The sequence below is a fragment of the Nicotiana tabacum genome, chromosome 5 (assembly GCF_000715075.1).
Source record: "Nicotiana tabacum cultivar K326 chromosome 5, ASM71507v2, whole genome shotgun sequence".
Taxonomy (NCBI): domain Eukaryota; kingdom Viridiplantae; phylum Streptophyta; class Magnoliopsida; order Solanales; family Solanaceae; genus Nicotiana; species Nicotiana tabacum.
The window spans coordinates 10,253,054-10,274,401 of NC_134084.1; the positions used below are offsets into that span (position 1 = coordinate 10,253,054).

At 34.1% G+C, this 21,348-nt stretch overlaps 1 protein-coding gene and 1 pseudogene across 1 annotated transcript; both read right to left on the reverse strand.

The window, feature by feature from the left end:
- Window positions 1–1,114: 1,114 nt before the first annotated feature.
- Window positions 1,115–5,347, reverse strand: LOC107771945 (F-box protein At5g03100-like). The gene is made up of 3 exons (XM_075253330.1): window positions 4,361–5,347; window positions 3,726–3,890; window positions 1,115–1,642 (listed from the first exon to the last, which is right to left on the reverse strand). The coding sequence occupies exons 1-3, from the start codon at window positions 5,333–5,335 to the stop codon at window positions 1,334–1,336; spliced, it is 1,449 nt and encodes a 482-aa protein (XP_075109431.1). The 5' UTR covers window positions 5,336–5,347; the 3' UTR covers window positions 1,115–1,333.
- Window positions 5,348–14,876: 9,529 nt separating this feature from the next.
- LOC107771946 (F-box/LRR-repeat protein At3g03360-like) lies at window positions 14,877–18,518 on the reverse strand (annotated as a pseudogene).
- Window positions 18,519–21,348: the final 2,830 nt, after the last annotated feature.

Here is a 21,348-nt window from a genome sequence, read left to right on the forward strand (position 1 = left end):
ATTTATACATATGCAGAAACATGGCAGAAATTGTCAGGAAAATTTCTAAGGGATGTCATACGTAGAAGCTTGACTTCAGCTACAAAAAAGTAAATGAAGAACAAACATTTCTTCTAGCAAGCTGTATGCAAAAGACAACTTAGACAGATCGATAAAGGCAATACCTGTTTGAAAATAGTGCTTTTTCCTGAACTTTCAAGTCCAAGTAAAAGTAACTTCTGAACTTTTTTTTTTTTTTTTTTTTGCTCTAAATGATTTGTAACAGTGGTACAATTGCTCGGTCCATCCCTCTGTCCATGGGTTGACCATGAGGTATGCTCAACGGGCAGCACATAAACCGCGTTGACGCCTTTATAACAAACAAAATTGGATATTTAATAAACGACTAGCCCGACTAACAAAGTCAAAAGTTCTACCTAAATCAACTTCTTTTAATACCTTTTCCATATGTCACCCCATGTATTGTTTTGTCCTTCTTCCTCGTACTGACCGTCATTCTATACCACAGAGTGAGTGTCACGAGCACATTTGCAAGGTGAAATAAAAGATAAGAATGATTTGTTGCAGAAGAGCTGATGAGAATATGTAAAAAGTTCCATTTTAACGAGAGAAGTACCATTTAGCCAAGATTAGCTGAATGTGACAGACAAATGCACAATTTGCCAAGTAAACCATCTCATGTCAGCATCACAATTGATGGTAATTTTTTTTCCTTATCTTCATATAGGTTCTCATAAGAAGATATGCTCAATACCCATATCCTTGGCAAATTCAAGCTTTCTCTTAATGGATTTCTCATCATCATAGCCGACACAAGTTGTAATCAACAGTTAGCACTTAGTATTGTCTTAATTCTATAGGTTATTGCCAATGCAGGATCTTCATGTGGCTGGAATTCACTGCATTCAACTCATACCTCGAAATACTAGTCATGGACTATATAAACAAGTCTATTGCAGTTCATTTTAAAAAAAAAGAAATCCAAAATTCTGCCCTTTTCTTATGTTTGTGTTAATAACATAGGCTATAAAAACAAACCATTGGTCACGTAATGAATCTTGAAATAATACTTTCAACCTTAAATTTTCGGAGTGTAAGAACATGATCATGATTCTGCAATATGAATAGAAGTTCACATAACATTTAGAGCAAGATTTCTTACATGATGATCAGAGAATAAACACACTGTTGCTTAGACATGAAGAACTGTTAACAACTCCTTGGATACTGACAAGTAAAATCCCAACCATGTCTATTAGCACCAAAACAGTTTCAAAATGAAAAAACAGCTGTTAAGTACGTTGCAATCAATACAAACAAGAGGGTACAAAGATCATCCATAAGAAAAGACAACTGAAGCATGCAAAGATGATCTTGGAAAGCTTAGGAACTCCTGTTCCACTTTAACATAATCCTGAGGCGCATCACTCCCTTCGAATTTGGCAACAATGACCAATTTTTCTAGCACTGTTGCATTCTTGAGCAAATATTTGACCAATCGAAGTACAAGATTATTTCCACTTAGTGGTCCATGAAAGTTAATGATCTTGATGGTCTTTAGGTGTAGCAGTGAGCAGTTAACATTATGTGTCTCAACACTCCTGCTCTGTTGAACCTCATTTGTGTAACTTAGCAGCCGGTCCTGCAGGAAAAATCCGCTATATTAACCAGTTATTCTCCTAAGATGGAGTAGAAAGTCAAGGAGTTAATTGTGGATAAAATTAAAAAGGAGATTAATTTTTAGAGTCAAGGAACATGTCAAGTGCTTAGCAAATGTTACAAAGTGGTACATGCAAACAACAAATAGAATGTCAGAAAGCTTCATTGAAGCTGATCCTTCATCTCCTCGCATGAAGGCGACTACTACTACCCCTTGTTAAACATCTGTACCTACAACTACAACAAAGTTGACTGTAGAACTGGACAACTCAGAGAACTGATAATAATTTGATGAAGTTTCTGTCAAAGCTACTCAAGCTGAACTATTTCCTTAAGGAAAATAAATTGAGAGCAGATTTAGCAAAGAGAAATGATCAACTTTTAAGACTTAAAAGCAGATCCTGAAATCCTTGCAAAGTAGCATTCCTACTTTCAAATGAAGATTCAGAATTTGAACTACGCATTCCCCGGAGAAATTTCTTTGACCACATTGAGAAATACTCACCCCGATGGGTAAAACTAAACACATATGGCGGCTGCAGACAAACAAAATCACTGAAGCATTTGCACTTCCTTATAGACCCAGATGGTGTCTTGAACATGGTATTAGAAACATTTGGGTGGAAGCCAATTCTTTACTTATTTTAAATGCTGTCAAGGAAGTCGCAAAACCTTCTTGGCACTATGAATCTACTATTGAAGAGATTAAAGAGTTGATTCAAGGTAAAGAAGACAAGGTGTGGCTGATTTTTTAGTGGGATAGAGCCACCTATTGGACGCAGATAAGAAGTTTTTCAGCTTTCACTCACTACCAAGAGAAGCTAGAGAAAAATGATGATAACAGATCAATATAAACAATGCAAATAATGCTTTACTGTCCCACAACACAGAGAGGAGTTGCAACTGTATGTTTGACAAAGAAGTTGGATAAATGGTTCTGTCTATTCATAACAGTTTCAGCTACAAATTCAAACACATAGCAACACAAAAATGCAAATAATTCTTGTTTTCTTCAAAGGAGGGAGAACAAACTGAAAGTCTTGAGCTTAAAGACACAGGAAAATGATGCGAACAGAGCTGTACTAAAAATAATTTCTAAATTCCCATTAATTCCAACCCAATGAAAATATATACTAATATTCTCCACAGCTCACAGTAAGGCAAAAGGTTGAAATCTTCAAGGGACACACTGTTACAGAGAAGCCAAGGTGTGGCTGATTCTTTAGCTGGATACAGTCATCTATTGGACCCATAGAAGAAAATTTTCAGCTTTAACTAAACATCAAGAGAAGCTAGGGGGCACTTAAGGGTTGATAAGTGGCAGCCCCTTTCCTCCTGAATTCATAAGAAAGCCCAAAGCTTACCTCCAATAATGCAACAAGATGAACTCCCCCCTAAAATCTTCTGTAAGCTCCCATGTCACTTGAGAATAGTCCTCACTTTTACCTTTTTAGCTCTTTGGGAAGCAGTGTACAGGGGAACAACTCTCTCCACATGTAAGAAGCTATTGTTGTAAAGCTCATCAAACACTGAAGCTAGTTATGTTTCATATTGTAAATCCTTCTATAAAGAAAGACTCTTTTTGCTTACACATCAGAGGTTATATCCTATACTTTTGTCACAGATTGGAGAATCCTCAATCTTCAAATATACCACTACAACAACAACAACATACCCAGATCCCACATGTAGGGTCTGGGGAGGGTAATGTATATGCAGACCTTACCCCTACACCTTACCCCTACCTGGAGAGATAGAGAGGTTGTTTCCGATACACCCTCGGCTCAAGAAAGTGTGGAAAGGAAGAAGAAGAAGAAGAAGAAGAAGAAGAAGAAATAGGTGGAAGAAAGAAACAAGAAGGAGACAAAGGACGATAAGGCAAAGGGGGGAAATCTTCAAATATACCACTAAGGTGGTTCAATTTTTATTTTATTTTTTAAAACGAGTGATTTTTCACCTAAAGTACTAAAGATAAGAAATATACTGATATATATCGCCTTCTTCTCCCACTAATTGTTGTTTGATAAAAATGAAGTAACAAGAATAAAGGTCTAACTGAAACTTACTATCGTTTCGTAATTGGCCCAGTCAATGACCAATGTCTCAAGCTCCGATGAACTCTGTAGAATGCTGTAAATTCCAGGCAAGTGTTCCAAGGCTGCGATAAGTTTTAAGTATTTCCAGCTTGAAGGTGGAGATTGCCACCCTTTCAGCTCCAGTATGGAAAGCCACTAATAAACCAAATAGATAAACCACAATATGTCAAAACAAGGAAATGCAACACATCTAATAAATGACATGCGAAATGTTGAATAATTCATAAAAACAGCTTGGATTATACGACAGTGTTTTGCCACAAGCACATCAAAGTGTTCAAGGTTGGTTTGGAAATCTAGTTTGATTTTTAAACACTTGGAGAAATCCATTCACATGACTTGAAGAGTATGATCACTGTAAATCAATCCAAATTTTAAATGTTTTCTGTGCATTCCAAACTCTTTATTCTCATAGTTCATCATAAAAGATTTTGTTCAATAGCCATTGTCCAGCAAGATTGGCAACGAGATTTTTATTCTTCAGTAATTAAAAATTTAGTTATCAGATTATCCTTGGTAGTGGCATAGTTATTAATGTTACTAAACTGATGAATTAATAGCAAAAAGAAAATCTGAATTTTGAATAATCCAGAGTATGAATAAACCTTGATGCACCAGGGACCCAATTCAACATTCTCGACATGGGAAACGCTAAGAAGAAATTCCTTCAAATATCTACACTCCTTCTCCAATTTCTCTTCTTCATCTTCAAATTCAACAAAATCAACATTTAAATTAAGGACTGCAGTGACAAGTGAAGCCACATTGCTCTGCTGCAAGCTTATCTCGTCGTATAAGAACCCCGAAAGTACCAAATTTTGAACATACGGGGCAAATATCTCGAGTGAAGGGATATTTTCATCGTGCCACTGGGTATATTCATTAATTTCATCATTTAATATGATCAACTTTCTCAGCTTCACCGAGCTGATTACCAAACAACGAATGCCCAAAACATTATCCAGTTCCAAGCTCTCCAATTTAGGGCAACCTGATATTATTTTTTCCATTACACTGTCCGTCAATTTCAGGTGCCCAATTGAAAGAGAAACGAGACTGCTCCAGTTCACACTACCAGAAGGGTTTAACCCGCAGTTGCCCAAAACCAAATTCCTTAACGACGTATTCTTATACGCAAACTGAGGAAACTTATACACGTAATCTGGAAAATTGATAATGCAAAATTTAAGTGTAAACTCTTCAACATTAGCAACCTTAGTTGCAAAATGTACCCAAAAATCCACATCTTTAACAAGATACTCTTTGTATTTAACGGGAAACACCCTAAATGCTTTGATTTTCTCGCAGCACCTCCAATAATGAAGCTCTCTATTGATTGAAGCTACGAAAGCAAGAATTTTCTTTTTGGTTCTTTCATCATAGGGGTAATCGAGGACGCCGAAATTGACTGACACTGCAACGGACTTCCAAAGAAACCGCCATCGCTGAGATAATACGCTGGTTCTCACAACTTCTTTTCCCTCCGGCAACATAGAGAGGATGTATAGTAGAATAGCGTCGGGCAAATCACTGAGTCGGTCTCGATCTCCTCTCGCCATGATTTTCCTCTGCATTTCCATGGAGTTTGAAGAGCAATGAGTATTGAAGAAGAATGTCACTGATTTTGTATTTATATTTATAGTTCTGGAGGGCAATTTCGGGTTTGGGTCAGTGGAGTAAGAAATTGGGCTTAGAATTTGTTATTGGGCTCAATAATTTTAGTCTAGCCGAAAAAAACGAGGCCCATTATCTTTTCCTTTGGGCCCTAATTTTCCTCATATACTTGTGTGGGGCATTTGCACCTATACCCGTGTTTTGTGTCACGTTTTAACTTATGTCCGCTTTGTAAAAGAAATTGCAAGTGTACCTGCTTTTTCGCATAACTTCAGCATACGGAGCTGAAGTAGCAAAGGCAATCACGCAAAACTTCAGTATTCTAGTAGCCGGGCCTGAAGTTTAGCTCTAGAGCTGAAGTTTTTGTTTTGTAACTGGCGAACTTCAGGTGGAGAGCTAAAGTTTTTGTTTTTGTAACTGGCGAACTTCAGCTCTAGAGCTGAAGTTTTTGTCTTTGTAAGGGGGGAACTTTAGTTCTAGAGCTGAAGTTTTTGTTTGTTTATAATTTCATTTGCCACACCACCTTCTTTCTATCAATAATCTTTGTAGTTGTGGCAGTTTTTTTGCTCTTAAATGATACAGCAACAACGTTATGGTGATGATCTTTTGCATGCCTTTATGATGAAATTACACTTCTGTTATGGTGACATGCAGACGTAGAAACACATTGACCCATTTATTTGTATTCATGGTACCAATAACCCAAATTCTATTTAATTCCCAAAATTTGAACTCCTTTAAGAATTTAATTTCGGGAAAATCTCCGTGTGTTGAGCAAGAGCTGAGAAGAAAGAAGAGCAATTACTTGACCCCTATTTTGTGCCATCTTTTCAGCAAAACAAATTTGTGTGTCGAGCAAGAGCTGAGAAGAAAGCAAATTGGTTGTTTCAGATGTATAGGTTGGCGTGAAAATTTATATGACTCACCTGAGAAATAAGAAGAAGCAGATAGGGATGAACCTTACTTCTGGAAAAAGAAAAGATAAAACTTTGAGGAAAAGGAGGGGAGTTCAAGTTGTTTAAAAAGTGGGTACAAGTTAAAAGTTTTTTAAAAAAATGGGTATAAGTTAAATGGGGGCGACCAAATAAGGCGCCCCGTGTAATTTTTACCTTGTGTGCGCATACTTAAAGACATATAATTACGTGGAAATGACAGGAAGTACTCATTTTTAAGCTTGTTGTTTAAAAAAATATTCACAATTTACTGTATATTTAAAGATTATCTAATTTTGCTTAAACTTCATAATACGACGTCTTAGAGTTTAAACCTCAAAATTTAAACTTCAGGACATCGTATCCTAAAATTCGAAAATTGTGTCCTGAAGTTCGAATCTTATGTCCTAGATTTTAAATTAATAGTTTAGAAATTCAGGACACTTAGTCATGAATTTCAAATTAACAACTCAAAAATGCAGGATACTTAGTCTTGAAGTTTTGGGGAATTGGTTAATCTTTAATTACATTATAAAATTATGAATATATTTTAAATAACGAACTTAAAAGTGGCTATTGCTGCACTTCGCCCTATAATTACATCGAAAAAGTCAAAGTTTGTATAGATTTTAATTTTATGAAATTTAAGAAATTCACACCTTTAATTAAAAAAGGAGCACACGTTCTTCGAAATATGTATCTTTCAAACTCCTTGAGCAGGAAGGAACACAAATTACTTAATAAGATGTACAATTGCTAATGTTCTTGCATTTTGAACGTATAAGCTATTCAATTCGTACTTGGTAAAAAGCTATAATGTTTAATATATAGGAATTTCTCTTCGTGTTTTAAATTTAATTTAATTATTTATGTTCCGCTTAAAATATTTTAAGTTTACTTTAACAAACATTCTTTTTGTGTAGGGTATATTAATTAGCTGGGAATATATTTTACTTGTTATACGTGTTTTAGGAACTTTTTTAGCCCTATTGGAGATTGTTATGCAAGTAGAGCTACAGATTACTTGTGTTACTTCTTATATCATTTTTATTTGAGAAAATGTATAAAGACCCCATTTAATTTGTCCTGAAAAATTATTTATACATTTGAATTTTACGGGTGTCCTAACACTTCACTATTGTTAAAATATTTGTATTTATTTACTCCCTCCTAAGCTCTGGCCCAGCTATATTAATTTGAGTGGGAAACACGCGCTTTATTAGTAAGCCACGTAATAACATGGATGACACTCAACAAACTGTCTTTCCCCTATCTAATATTCATAGCACATTATATATTTCATTGTCATCTTCCTATCTTTTCTCCTCAATTCAAGAATTCCAAATACCAATATATTGTTGTTATTTTTATTACGCATTTTTATGGTACTAATATATCATCTCCTATTGTTTTTTTGAGCCGAGGGTCTCCTGGAAACAGTCTCTCTACCCTTCGGGGTAGAGGTAAGATCTGCGTACATATTACCCTCCCCAGACCCCACTTGTGGGATTATACTGGGTCATTGTTGTTGTTGTTGTTGTTGTAATTCATTCCCCGCTGAAAATTCAGAAAAAAGCATTACATAAAAACCAAGAGAAAAACAGTGTTCAATCCAATGGAAAATTCTGGTTATGGGCGTGATGGAATATACAGATCACTTAGACCTCCTCTGTTCTTCCAAAGAACAGAGGAGGTCTAAGTGATCTCTTTTCTCTATAGAAATATTTCATGAAAACCCGGCTCTTTTTTATGCTGATTCTTGTCAAACTTTGATTTTTTCTCAATTCAAAATGTCTAGTAAATAAAAATAATAGTCTCTAAACGAGCCTTGTTCACCCATAAGTTAAAAATTCTCTAATTGAAGAACCCTAATGCCCAACCATTAAAAATTCTTCTTACCTCGCTAAAATCGATTTGCCCGAACAAAATCGAGTGACCGGTTGCAAAATTCTTCGATTTTATTGTTATTTAGAGTTTCTGACGAGTTGGAGAAAGACCCGTTCGAAGCCGAAGTTCTTTGAAGAATCAATCTCAAACATTAAAGTTGAATTATCTTTGAAACATTATTACGTTGGAGGAGAAAGATTAACCTTTGCTTTCAAAGATCAAAACTTCAAAGAGTAATGTGATGCAATTCGGCAAAATTTAGATGAAGAAGAAATTAGGGTTCTTCAATTGGATTTGGTAAAATATTGGGGAAGAATGGATTCTACTATCGGTTGGGGGTTATATTGAAGTTAAAAATTTAATTTTTTCTTCTTTTTTTTGGGTGTTTTTAACGATTAAAATAAAGCAAAGACGCGCTCAATTGCGTTGTCTAAGACGCGCGGCTGACCAAGACTTAGGAGGGAGCAAATAAATACAATTGTTTTAACAATAGTGGCGTGTTAGGACACCCGTAATGTTTAGGTATATAAATGATTTTTCATGACAAGTTGAATGGGGTCTTTATGCATTTTCTCTTTTTATTTTATATAATAATGCTAGGTTGCAATAAATTCAAATGGATATTTTATTTTTATTTTATATAATGCTTGCGATAAATTCTAATGGATAAGCAATGATCATTGAGGATATATATAGCCGACCTTAACTTATTTGTGATTTAAACGTAATTATTATTGTTATTTGATTTTGTATCATAGGTGTAATTATTATTGGTTATTTGTTGTTGTCCAAGTGAATAACCGAGTTGGATTTTTCGTTTCCTCATTTTCAACTCAGCTAATATTGTAATTCTCTTTTTGACATACATGATAATACTGAGAACACATTCCTGAGAGTTAAAAAGGGAAAATTACAACAAAAGAATAAAACCATACTTTAAAAGGGAAAATTACAGCAAAGGAATAAAACCATACAAGGTATCCTGCTCATGTTACTAAAAGCCACTTACTACAGATCATACAAAAGGAATATAGAAGTACGGATCCTTTACAACCTCCGAATTAGGGGTGTTCAAACCGAACCGGAAAACCGCACCAAACCGATTAAAAAACCCGACTAGGTTTGGTTTGACTTGATTTGATATTGAGTAAAAAAATCCGGACCAAACCGACATATAAATATATAAATTTTATTTATACTTTTAAGACTTTATAGTAATTTTTCTTTAAAAAATATAGAAATATTTGGGATCCTCTTAGGTGTTAACCTTGAAAGCGTAAATTAACGAAATTTTTTAGTTATATGACTAAGAAAATAACTATCATGTGTTACTAAAAAAATTCTCCCATTAAAATATTTTAATAGATCATATGTTTGTCAATTTTTTCCATATTTACTAAACATATATTCACTTATCAAAACTTTATCTATAATTTTAATGAAGTAAGATTAATATACATGTAACAAAAAAAACCGAAAACCCGAAAACTCCGACAAAACCGAACCAATCCAAACCGATATAATGGGTTTGGTTTGGTTTTGATAAAAACCGAACCAACCCGGTCCATGTACACCCCTACTCCGAATACAACAACAACAACAACAACAACAACAACAACAACAACCCAGTATAATCTCACAAATGGGATCTGGGGAGGGTAGTGTGTATGCAGATCTTACCCCTACCCCGAAGGGGTAGAGAGGCTGTTTCCGAAAGACCCTCGACTCAAGATGATAAAAAGACAAAAGAAGAGAATATTAGATTCACCACGGAGATCATAGGGAAAAATGAACATAAAATGCAGAAGAAAAATGTAAAGCAAAAATGATGGCTAGTAAATGAATCCTGCGTCAAAAATAGAAAATAGTAAGACACAACATCATCCAAAAATCTTCACTTTACTTGATCAAACAGTGTCCCCCTCTCCCCCTATAGTCGCAAGAAGGTGGTCTACGACCATTAGATCCCTAGAAAGAGGAGTAACTAGGAAGCAGTTAAAACTCATTTTTATTGAAAAGTTGAAGAAAAGGCTTTTCGTCAGAAGTAAGAAAGAACCTATTTATATACACAGCGCTGGAACATTCTACTCTAGAAGGTCAGGTAAAATACCATCATCATAATCAGGAAAAAAACCAAGATTAAGGAAATGGTGAAAAAAGCTAGGATTGAACTTATTTGATATCACTTCCCTTTTTTCTTTCCACTGTAAAATGAATCCTCCGCTCCACTATGACAAGTACAGAAAGATCTATATATATAATAAAATTGGGAAAATGAAAGATGACGTGGCATATTTCTTTGGCCAAGGATTACATTTATCTTTTTTCTTAGATTTTACACCCTTTTCCTTATTTTTGCATTTAAAATTTGCTAACAATTAAGTATGCTTTATTTACCTTTTTCATCATTAATATACTATTCGTCTATTTTCCTATAACGTTTCTATACCTTTCTTCCGTTACATTTTACCCTTCACTTAAATCTCATAATTATTACTACTTATTTCTTTCCTTTAAATCTTTCTATTTTCTTTCTGTGCATTAGCTTTTTTTCCATAACTCAAAAATAATTCCAATGCTCAGGGACTGTTGCAATAAAGGTATTTTGCTCTCCCAGAAATCTAATTCTATTCCTATATTATTTTGTAACTTCATTTGTTTTACTTGATATCATCTGAAATTATAGTTTGTGTTTATATTCATGTTTGATTTCTTCAATTGCGTTTCCATTTGGATGTAGTAGCTTCAGCCTTTCTTTGTTTTACTTCCCTCTTTAAGAGTGAAAATAAAAATGGAGAACAAGAGACTATGGTTAGCCAAAAATTGATAGAATAATATCAGGTATGTCACTGTTTTTCTTTAAAATAATTTGGTAATTTACTTTATAGTTGTGGCAAGTAATTCGATAATTCCTTTTTAATTTCTCCATGGAAAGGGAGAAGCAAAAAATATGTTGTAATTATGTAGTGACGTGAAAGAGTAATCTACATGTGGTTCTTTGCTTTTTCTATCTAGTGCAATAGGTTTCTCAAGTTTTGTAAATTTCTGATATAGTGAAATGTAGTAAAACTAAAGAGAACACATTTCTTTAAAAAAAAGTTGATTATTTATAGATGTAAATGTTATATAAAAAATTCAGGTACCAAAATATTTTTGGCTTATTATCCATAAATGTAAATAGAATGGTTGTTGTAGTTTCAACCTTTTATATTCTATATTTATGGACCGTTACAATTTGTAAATTGAAACGGAAAGAGTATTTATAAAGAATAAAGAATTCCTACCGTTACAATGGCTTTTCTACCTGCAAGTTTCTTCCTTTATCCTCTAACCATTCATATTGCTTCTTCAATTCTCATTTCCATTAAGAATATGTAGAGTTCAGCTTTTACATTGGCTATGTTTCAACTTTCTACTAAACTTAGACTCATTTTTCTTTTGGGAATTACTATTTTATAAGTGATATTCTTGAAAAGAAAATTAATTAATTTTGTTTAGGTTTCGATATATGTGATAACAGAAAGCGCCAACATTAAATTATTAAAATAAGATTATGAGAATGATATTGAAAATAAATTAATGATACCACTAGGCATTAGCTCTGTTGCAAGATGTATGAAGTCGGGTAAGATGACTTCAAATTCAATGAGTTGCTCAAGTTTAACGAGCAATTTTGTGAGGTTGAATATTTTTTTTAGAAGTATAAAAAATGCATATTACATACATATATACATGTCTATTATATGATTATGAAGATTTTGTGCTAGATATTGCACATTAAAATCTAAAAAATGAGATTTAAATATTTGAGAAAGAACAAGCAACCTTGAGAAATTATTTATTTAGGGCTTATCGATTTGGTCGAAGAGTACCACCTCCGGCATCACCAATTGGAGGTCTTAGAGACATGCGACCGTAAAAACTTTTGTATATTTAATTTTCTTATAAATTTTTTATATTTTATTTGTTGTATTGCATTGGGTTTAATATTTATAGAAATTTAGATGGTATGGAATAATAGATTCACTAGTTTATTAATATAACTGGCCGGTCAAAGGTAAAATCTATATACAGCAATAGCTTCATTAACATCTTTCAGTTTACACCAAACTTCTTTCCTTCACAAAACACCTTCTTTCCTTCAGTATTACACACAACACACATACTGGAACTGTGTTCACTGCTTTGCTTCCTTTAAGGTCTCTCACTGTCCAAATCCATAAATGTTCTTCACAGTAGCAGGCAAAGCACACCATAACTAGCATAATTTAAGCACATAAACCTATGCAAATAAAATAGAGTACCTCATCTTTTGCATCTATTTCTGTGCCTATATCATTACTTCTATTTCCTTGGAGAACATATGCCTGTTAAATTGTGACATTTAGACTAACTACACCAGTCAAAACTGGAATGATCGAAGTTAATGACTTCTCAAGATTTTGCAGATAAATTTTAAACATCATGGAGTTGGCATGCGTGCAAAATAAAAAGATTACACTGCCCATCAGAAATGTGTGTCAAACTAGAGTACATCTGCAGAATTCTCAACAGCTAAAACTAAAAAGATACTTAAATATCACTTAACACCAAGGAATAGATTCCAGGTCACACCTATAAAGTTGAACTTCGTCAGTATTAGATTGCACCCATTTGCGCCTTTGACCATGACATTGTGGATCATAAATGGAAATGGAAACCATATACATAATTACAAATAATGAAGGTCCTTATTAATGTATCAACGAGGATATCTCTGATCTTACTAGACCTGCCGTAATATTTTTAGTAAGCATCTCTGATCTTAGTAGACCTGCCGTAATTTTTTTAGTAAGTGGCATGCAGCATTTAAACTCCATATGATAAAGATGTCACGTGTTTGAAATTGGTCAAAGGTGAAACAAGTAAATAACTGAAAATTAACAATGAAATAAGTTTCTTGAAGATTGCGACTTCATATTACCACACAAAACTGAAAATTTACTCTTTACAAACATCAAGAATAAAAAAGAACTGCTCTATCTTTATATAGTTTATAGCAAAAAGACATCCCAAAGGGAAATCATGACAAAAGTTAGAACTACCCAACAATTTTGAATGATAAACCAGAAACAAATGACTGCAGCGGTAATAGCCAATAAGGTCAAAATAAATCAATGTTGCAGTCAACATTTGGTGAAAGAAATCCATAAAGGAAACAACATGACAATAAGCGACAAAATTGACCAAAAAGGAAGAGATATCTTTCACCACCTACAAACAGGAAAACTTCAAGTGCAAAGACATAAACCGTGCCATTAGCTTGGCATTTAAATAGTGGACAATAATGGTTCTAGAACAAGTTATTGCCCAAAAATATGAACAGAAACTTACTTGTAGTACAAACGACATACCTTCAGCACGTTGAGCTCCAATTTAGTTATTTCTCAGCCATTAATATTCTCATCAATTAAGCAGTGTGGTTCCACTGCTTGCTTGAGGACTAAGTTTCCCAGTAAAATTCAGGTTTGAACTCACAATTTTGTCGGGGTTTTCTCCCTCCTGTAAAATTAAGAAGCCAAAGCTGCATTAACTTTCTTACTTCCGGTTAGGGGTTACAATGAATAATTAGTTAAATTTCAATAAACAAAAAGTTATCTTTCCACAAAGTCCAGATTCCTTGTCATACCAATAACTTCCAGGCTTCTACTTCTGAGGGTTAAAGGGCACCCCAAAAGTTCAGCCATCTCATCAGGCTTCAAGGGAAATCCATAAACAAACAGCTGCGCGCTGGTTTGAGCTGATTAGCAGCACATTCTTTCTCTGCTTGCATTATTTGCTTGATTTCCAAGGGACTGAGAGCAATGCTTGCCAAATTTGAACCTCTTTGACTCATCAATTAGCTCACCTACGAATTTTACACATTTGACCCCTCAGGCATTGAGCCCATTGCTCTTAGCACACAATTGCTGCAGTTTTTGCATTACACACAAGCATTCTCATTACTTCACACATAAACAGAATCTTGATTTCTTTTTCTCCTTCCTTTCCTTGGGAACTCCAACGTACTCTGGAAAAACATTATTCTCAATGTCTACCAGTTTTCTTTCAGCTCTATTAATAGTATTGAAAAGTGACCGTAGAGGCTCTTCTCCCCTCAGTGGTAGAATGTTTTGCAGCATTCTCAGAGACTGTGCTCAGATCCCGGGGACACTGAGGAGGGCCTGAACAAAAAGCAGGTTGCTGAAATTCTTTGATTTGGACTTGATGGACTGATTACATCTGTAACATGAGATATGTGCAACAGAATTTACTCTATAACAGGTGCAACATCCAGGCCTAAAGATCTTCTTGATTCTGATAGAGGTTCTGCTGTAAATGGTAATTGCACCAGAATTCATATTAAGGGGTCCTACTATGAAGCTCTTATAATATATTGGATGACCAGTATACACTAATGCTATTGAGTAACTCTAATGCCATGAGTAATCCATGCTAACGCCTTCCTGAAGGAAGCAACCTCCTCGCCATCTCCCTCCAATTTTTTATTTAGAAAAGAAATAAAGTGGGACAGAACAACTATTCTCCTAGTTGTGTGAAAGGGTGGTGGGAGAGTTTCTAGAATCTTGAAGTACTATTTTGGCAAAATGATTTTCAGCCTTAAATTTTCATAGAATAAGAATATGATCGGGATATAGCAATATGAATAGAAATCACAAAACAATTAGAGCAAGCTTTCTTACAAGATGATCAGAGAATAAACACATTGTTACTTAGACATGAAGAGCTACTAACAAGTCCTTGGATACTAACAAGTACAATCCTAGCCTTGTCTATCAGCAACAAACCAGTTTCAAACATAAATGTAACAGGTGTTAAGTATATTGCAATCAATACAGATAATAGGGATCAAGAATTATCCATAAGAAAAGACAACTCAGCATGCGGAGAGGCTCTTGGAAAGCTTTGGAACTCCTGTTCCATTTTAACATAATCTTGAGAAATATCACTCCCTTCGAATTTGGCTGCAATAACAAACTTTTCTAGCATTGTTGCATTCTTGAGCAAATATTTTACCAATGGTAGTACAGACTTATTTCCACTTAGTGGTCCATCATATTGATGGTCTTCAAATGTAGCAAAGAGAAGTTATAATTATGTGTCTCGAACCTCTTAATGTGTTCATCCTCATTTGTGTACCTTGACAGCAGGTCCTACAAGAAAGAATCCGCTATATTACCTAGCTATTTTCCTTATTATATGGAAGTAAAAAGTTGAGGAGTTGATTGTGGATAAAAATAGGTGACAAATTTTTAGATTCACGGAACATGTAAAGCTGTTAGCAAATGTTACTGACAGGAAAAAAAATGTTAAACAAGATTCATTGTAGCTGATCACTTTTTTAAATTAAAAAAAAGAGCCGATCCTTCTATCTCCTCACATGAAGGTGAGTACTATCTCTTGTTAAACATCTATGTCCTACAACTACCAAAAAAAGTTAAATGTAGAACTGGCGTACTCATTCAATGATTCAATCAATTTTGAGAGTGACAACATCAATTTCTGTCAAAGCAACTCAAGTTGAACTATTTTCTTGAAGAAAGCAAACTGAGAGAACAATAAGGTTCCTCTAAAAGTTTTACATGAAAGGGAACAATAAGTTCTATGATTTTTTTTTCCTAAAGTACTAGATCAAAAATATGCTGATATATATCGTCTTCTTCTTACACCAATAGTTGTTTGAAATTAATAACATGAAGTAACAAAAATAAATGTCTACAGGAAACTTACTCTTCGTTTTTTATTACACCAGTCAATGACCAATGTCTGAAGATCCGGCGAACACTGTAGAAAACTGCAAATTCCAAGGAAGTCCAATTGTTCTAAGGCTGTGTCAAGTTTAAATATTTCCGGCTTGATGGTGGAGATTGCCAGCCTTTCAACTCCAGTATGGAAAGGCACTTATAAACCAAATATGTCAAAACAAGGAAATGCAACACTGTTAATAAATGACATACTGATTCCGGAATGTTTCATAAGAATAACTTGGACAATACGACTAGTTTTTGCCACATCAAAGTGTTCAAGGTTGGTTTGGAAATCTAAAGATGAACCTTTTAAACACTTTGAAGGACCCATTCACATGAGTTAAAGAGCACGATGAAAGTAAATCAATCCAGTTTTATGGGTTATTCTGTCAATTAGGGTTTTCAAAGAATCGAAAAATTGCACCAAACCAAAAATTATTCTGTCAATTAGGGGTTTTCAAAGAAAATCGAAATTATAAGAGCCCGACAATATTTGGTTTGGTTTAGTTTTAAACAAATAAAAACAAAAACAATATATATATATATATCAAGCACAAGTGTATGTATAAAGTTAGTATAAACTATGTATGTGTGTGTGTACATACAATCTTGGGGAATTTCTTTGTTTGCACTAATACTGCTTTTCAAGCTTTGAAATTTTCTATCGCTGAACATTTAAAGAGGTTTAACACTTGTACTCTTATAATTCGGGGTGTAAAGAGGAAGAAAGTAGTAAGGAAATACAAGATAAAAGAAGTAACAGCAACATAAAAGTATTGATTTTCATCTCTAGTTTCTTGATTAGATTAAAAAGAAAACCCAACATCCGTTGGTATGCAAAACTAACAAGACAATTGGGACAGCGTTCTCGGACTTTAAGTAGTGAACCCAAGGAGAACCCTGTAACTAAGTTTCTTGTTCTTTTATACTTTTGCAGAACTATGGGTATTGCGTCTTAATTGTTGCTAGTAAAGTAGTTTGATTCTTCTATTTATAATAACATGGTGTTTTATGTTTTTATTTGTTTCAACTTGTTTATAGTCCTTTTCCTCTCTTCCATTCCCTTCTTTATCTGTTTTTTATTTCACTAGAATCACTAATCCTATTCTTCTTTTTCCTTCAACTCGGGCACCGAAAATTTTAATGTTTTGGCGCCCAAAACTCTTTCTAACTTTAATGTTCAAAAACATTATATATAAACCAGAAGGAACCGACAAAACCAAAACTGATATATTTGTGCTATGTTCGGTTTGATTTGGTTTAAACATTTAGAATTAATTGGTATGATTTCCTTTTAAGCAAAATTGCACCAAACCGAACCATGAACATCCCTATTATCCATTACAAACTCATTATTTTCACAGTTCATCTTCCCAATTATTGCTCAGAGGTCTAGTTTCAGTCACCTGCCACTGTCCAACCAAATTGGCCATGATAATGTAATTCTTCAATTACCAATATAGTTATCAGATTATACTAAGGAGTGGCATTAATGTTACTAAGCAGATGAATTCAATAAAAAGTCGCAAAACGAAAAAAGAAAATCTGAATTTCAGATAGTGAAGAGTATGAATGAACCTCAATGCCCCAGGGACCCAATTCAAGATCCTCGACATGCGCAACACTATGAAGAAGTTCCTTCAAATAGCTACATTCCTCCTCCGAGTTGCGATCTTCATCTACTATATGGTCAAAATTTGAATATAGTACAGCACTGACGAGTGAAGCCACATCTCTCAAGCATATCTCATCGCATGACCCGAAAAGTTCAAAATATGTCAGGATTCTCATTTTGGTAATCTTTTATGCTCAAATATGCCAGCTTCACAGAGCTGATTTCCAAACGACTAATGCCCAACACATCCAGTTCCAAGCTCTCCAAGTTAGGGCAACCCGATAATATCTTCTCCAATATATTATCCGTCAAATTCGGGGTGGCAATTGAAAGGAAAACGAGACTACTCCAGTTAACAGTACCAAAATGGTTCAGTTCACAGTTAATCAAAATCAAACTCCTCAACGACGTATTCTTATATACGAACTAAGGAAGCTCATATTTAGGGTTAGTACTGCAGCGAAAGCCAAGTGTAAAATCTTCAACATTAGCTACTTTAATTGCAAAATGTACCCATAAATCAACATCTTTAACATAACTCTTGTCGTACCTAAAGAGAAAGCCCCTGAATGTTAGGATTTTATGGCAAGACCTCCAATAATAAAGCTCTCTATTGGTCGAAGCTAAGAAATCATGAATAGGAATCTCTTTTTCCCTGGAGATATGGGGGTGGTCGAAATAGAGTTGTGCTGGAACGGACATCCAAAGAAACTGCCATCGTGTAGATAATATGCTCGTTCTCACAACTGCTTTACTGTCCAGCAACGTAGACAGTATCCGGAGTAGAATCGGGTCGGGCAAGTCACTGAGTCGGTCTCCTGTCGCCATGATTCTCCTCTGCATTTCCTTGGACCTTTGCCAGTTGGTAAAGTTGAGGATAACCTAGGTCAGTTCGTCTAACCGTTGGGACTAAGAAGCCGTTTGGATTGGTTGATTTGAAATATTTGATAAGAATTAGGGGCCAGAAAAAAAACACTTTAGAAACTGATTTAATGAATAAATAGTTACGTATTTGAATACAATTATTAAAATTGATAGGTGCTACGGTATTTGATAAAAAAGTGTTGATAAGTTTTTTTCTGTTAAAATGACTTAGATAATCTTAGAACTATTTACGCTTATAAGGGCGTAATTTCTTTAAAATTTTAGATTTCAAATCGATTCAAATACAAAATATTCTATTTTTAATTTTATTTTAAATATAATTGTACTTAGATAAAATAATTTTTATGATAAATATAATTTATTTTATGACAAGCATATAATCATAAGTTGTATATAATTAATAAATTAACAAAAGTTTCTCAATAAAAAATAAACCTAAATAGGACAAAATATTTGAAGAGAAACAAACACTATCTTCGTCATCTAGAAAGCAATACACCAAAAATTTGATATGTCCTCATTTATTACATACAATTCAAAGATTAATACATAATCACATAGATACAAATATGCAAAAAGAATAGAGAATTTGCTTATCTTAAATAGTTAATGAGAATTGCAGACTTGAAGAAGAGGGGGAGGGAGGGTTGAAATAATACTTGAGGCAATGAGTATCAATGTAAGAGTTTTGTTCTTAAAAAGAATATTTTAAGGATAAAATTGTAAAAATCTTGGTCAAACTTAAAGTGCTTATAAGCTAAAAATTCAAAAGCCGGAGTGACCAGCTTATGACTTATTTTTTTACTTATAAGCACTTGGCTAATAAGCACTTTTAACTTTACCAAACGCGTAGATAAGCCGAAAAGTGCTTATAAACTAATTTGACCAGCTTATAAGCTTAGCCAAACACCCTCTAACTCGAGCGGGCTGACAGCTTATGCAGTCAAATGATTAGACGTTATTTGAAAATTCCTCATAGTTTTAAAATTAATTGTAATTTAGCCACACTTGAAAAGCTAGTCACTAGTAGGGCCGTTCAAAATCGAATCGTAACTGTTAATCAAATCGAATCGATGGTTTATTGGTATCAAGTTATCGGAGTAATGTTTGGCGAATGGATTAAGATTTTATAATTAACGGCTTAACGGTTTGGGGGCGGGTTACTCAATTTTCATATCGGATAAACTGTTAACCCGTTAAGAATTTTTATATCTACTTTATATGAGATTAACAGAAATTACAGGAGTATTATCAGAAAATAAATCTGAAAATGCCTTCAAGTTTTCAGTCAAGTTTTGTAGGTGTAGAGATTTCAATTTTATATAAGTTTTTAGTGAGTTTGACTAGTTTTCAGTCTTTCCCTTTTTTTGATATGAAATAGAATAGCTATGTAACCAAAAGAAATTCTTATAATAAGTACAGTACAACCTATAAATAATTAACAGATTCTATCATGTGGTAACAAATGTTAACAAGCCTAGTAAACTAAAAAGGGGATAAAACTTATAGTCGAGTCACTTAATCAGGTTTGGCCATTTGGCATTCACAAGACTAGGATTGTTCAAAAAATTTCTATTTGATTTAGCCGATAAACCACCCAATAATCGTTAATTCGATATCAATCCGTGTCGTTGTCTTATTAGATGGCTAGCAGATTAAAATCACCTCACGACGGCGGACCACTCCCAAACCCAACCAAATAACTACCCATAATCCTCAGCTCACCCTCATCATCAATCCACCATCTATTTTCCCCAAAACCCCACCGAATTCCTCTAAATTCGAATCTAAGAAACTGAAACCCTAGTTTTTCTCATTTATTCTTTTCTTCTCCTTTGATTGGCCGTTTCAGTCACTCTATTCATCTAACCTTCACGAGTTTTTCATTTCAAGAATATCCGGCCAGAAATTTCAAGCCGGATCTCTTGAAAAAAGACCCACTGATGGTTAGGCGTTGAGGGTTTTAGGCGTCACAACTCTTCTCATTCTTGTCGACTCAGAGTTGGCAAGATTATGTTACTGTTTAGTAGCTTAATAACTCTGTGATTCTAATTGAACTGTTTGATCTCAGCATGTTAACTCGAAAAAAGGATCTAATAGTAACTAATTGTGTGTTTGTTAGTTTAAAATTAGCAATCATCAGTTTTTAATTTTCTCTTATTTTTTATTTTTTTATATAGTTGATAGATTAATTTCACAAGCTTGGTTTTGTTCAAATCACTATGTCCATGCCTGTTTCACTTATCAGTTGAAGTGATTAGTTTATTTCTGAGTTTATTGATTTTAATTCATATTATCAACTAATTTAAGTCTGAAAATCAAAGTAAGAAAAAGGGGATTTATGAAAGGATTTAAAGAGGGTTTAAATGGGGATTTGGGTAATAACAGAAATGTTAGGGGATTAATTGAAAATCAAAATCAGGGAGTCTAAGTCTAGAAGTTCCTAGAAGGTTCTAGAAGATTCTCGAAGGGACTAAAGTGTAATAAAACAACTGAAATTAGGTCAGATTGAGTTGAAAAGGTTAATAACAAGAACTTAAAGGGGTTAATTTGGAAGTAAGAATGGATAAGCTTTAGGTAAAAATATTAGAAGTTTCTAGTATTGGACAACTGTCCCTTTTTTTTGGTGTTGAAAGATGCTGAAAATTGATAAAAAGGACAGCTGTGCCAGGTCTGTTGAAAAAGATATTGTACTATCCTTTTTTACAGCTGACATTTCTGATTTTTAGGATAGAATATTCCCCATTATTCTTATCCTTATGCATTTTGCTTATACTCTATAAAAAGGAACCTCACTCCCACTCTCACACACATGTTAATTCTCTACAGATTCACTCATAAAAAGAGAAAAATTCACTCTTGATTTCCTGCTC

Bases quoted from the DNA above. Each gene is read 5' to 3' on its own strand.
- LOC107771945 (XM_075253330.1), bottom strand. From the start codon at position 5,335: ATGGAAATGCAGAGGAAAATCATGGCGAGAGGAGATCGAGACCGACTC. The intron at 3,891-4,360 runs GTTTATTCATAC...TTGGTTTATTAG, and splicing joins TGGGTCCCTGGTGCATCAAG to TGGCTTTCCATACTGGAGCT. The intron at 1,643-3,725 runs GTAAGTTTCAGT...TTTTTCCTGCAG, and splicing joins GGGCCAATTACGAAACGATA to GACCGGCTGCTAAGTTACAC.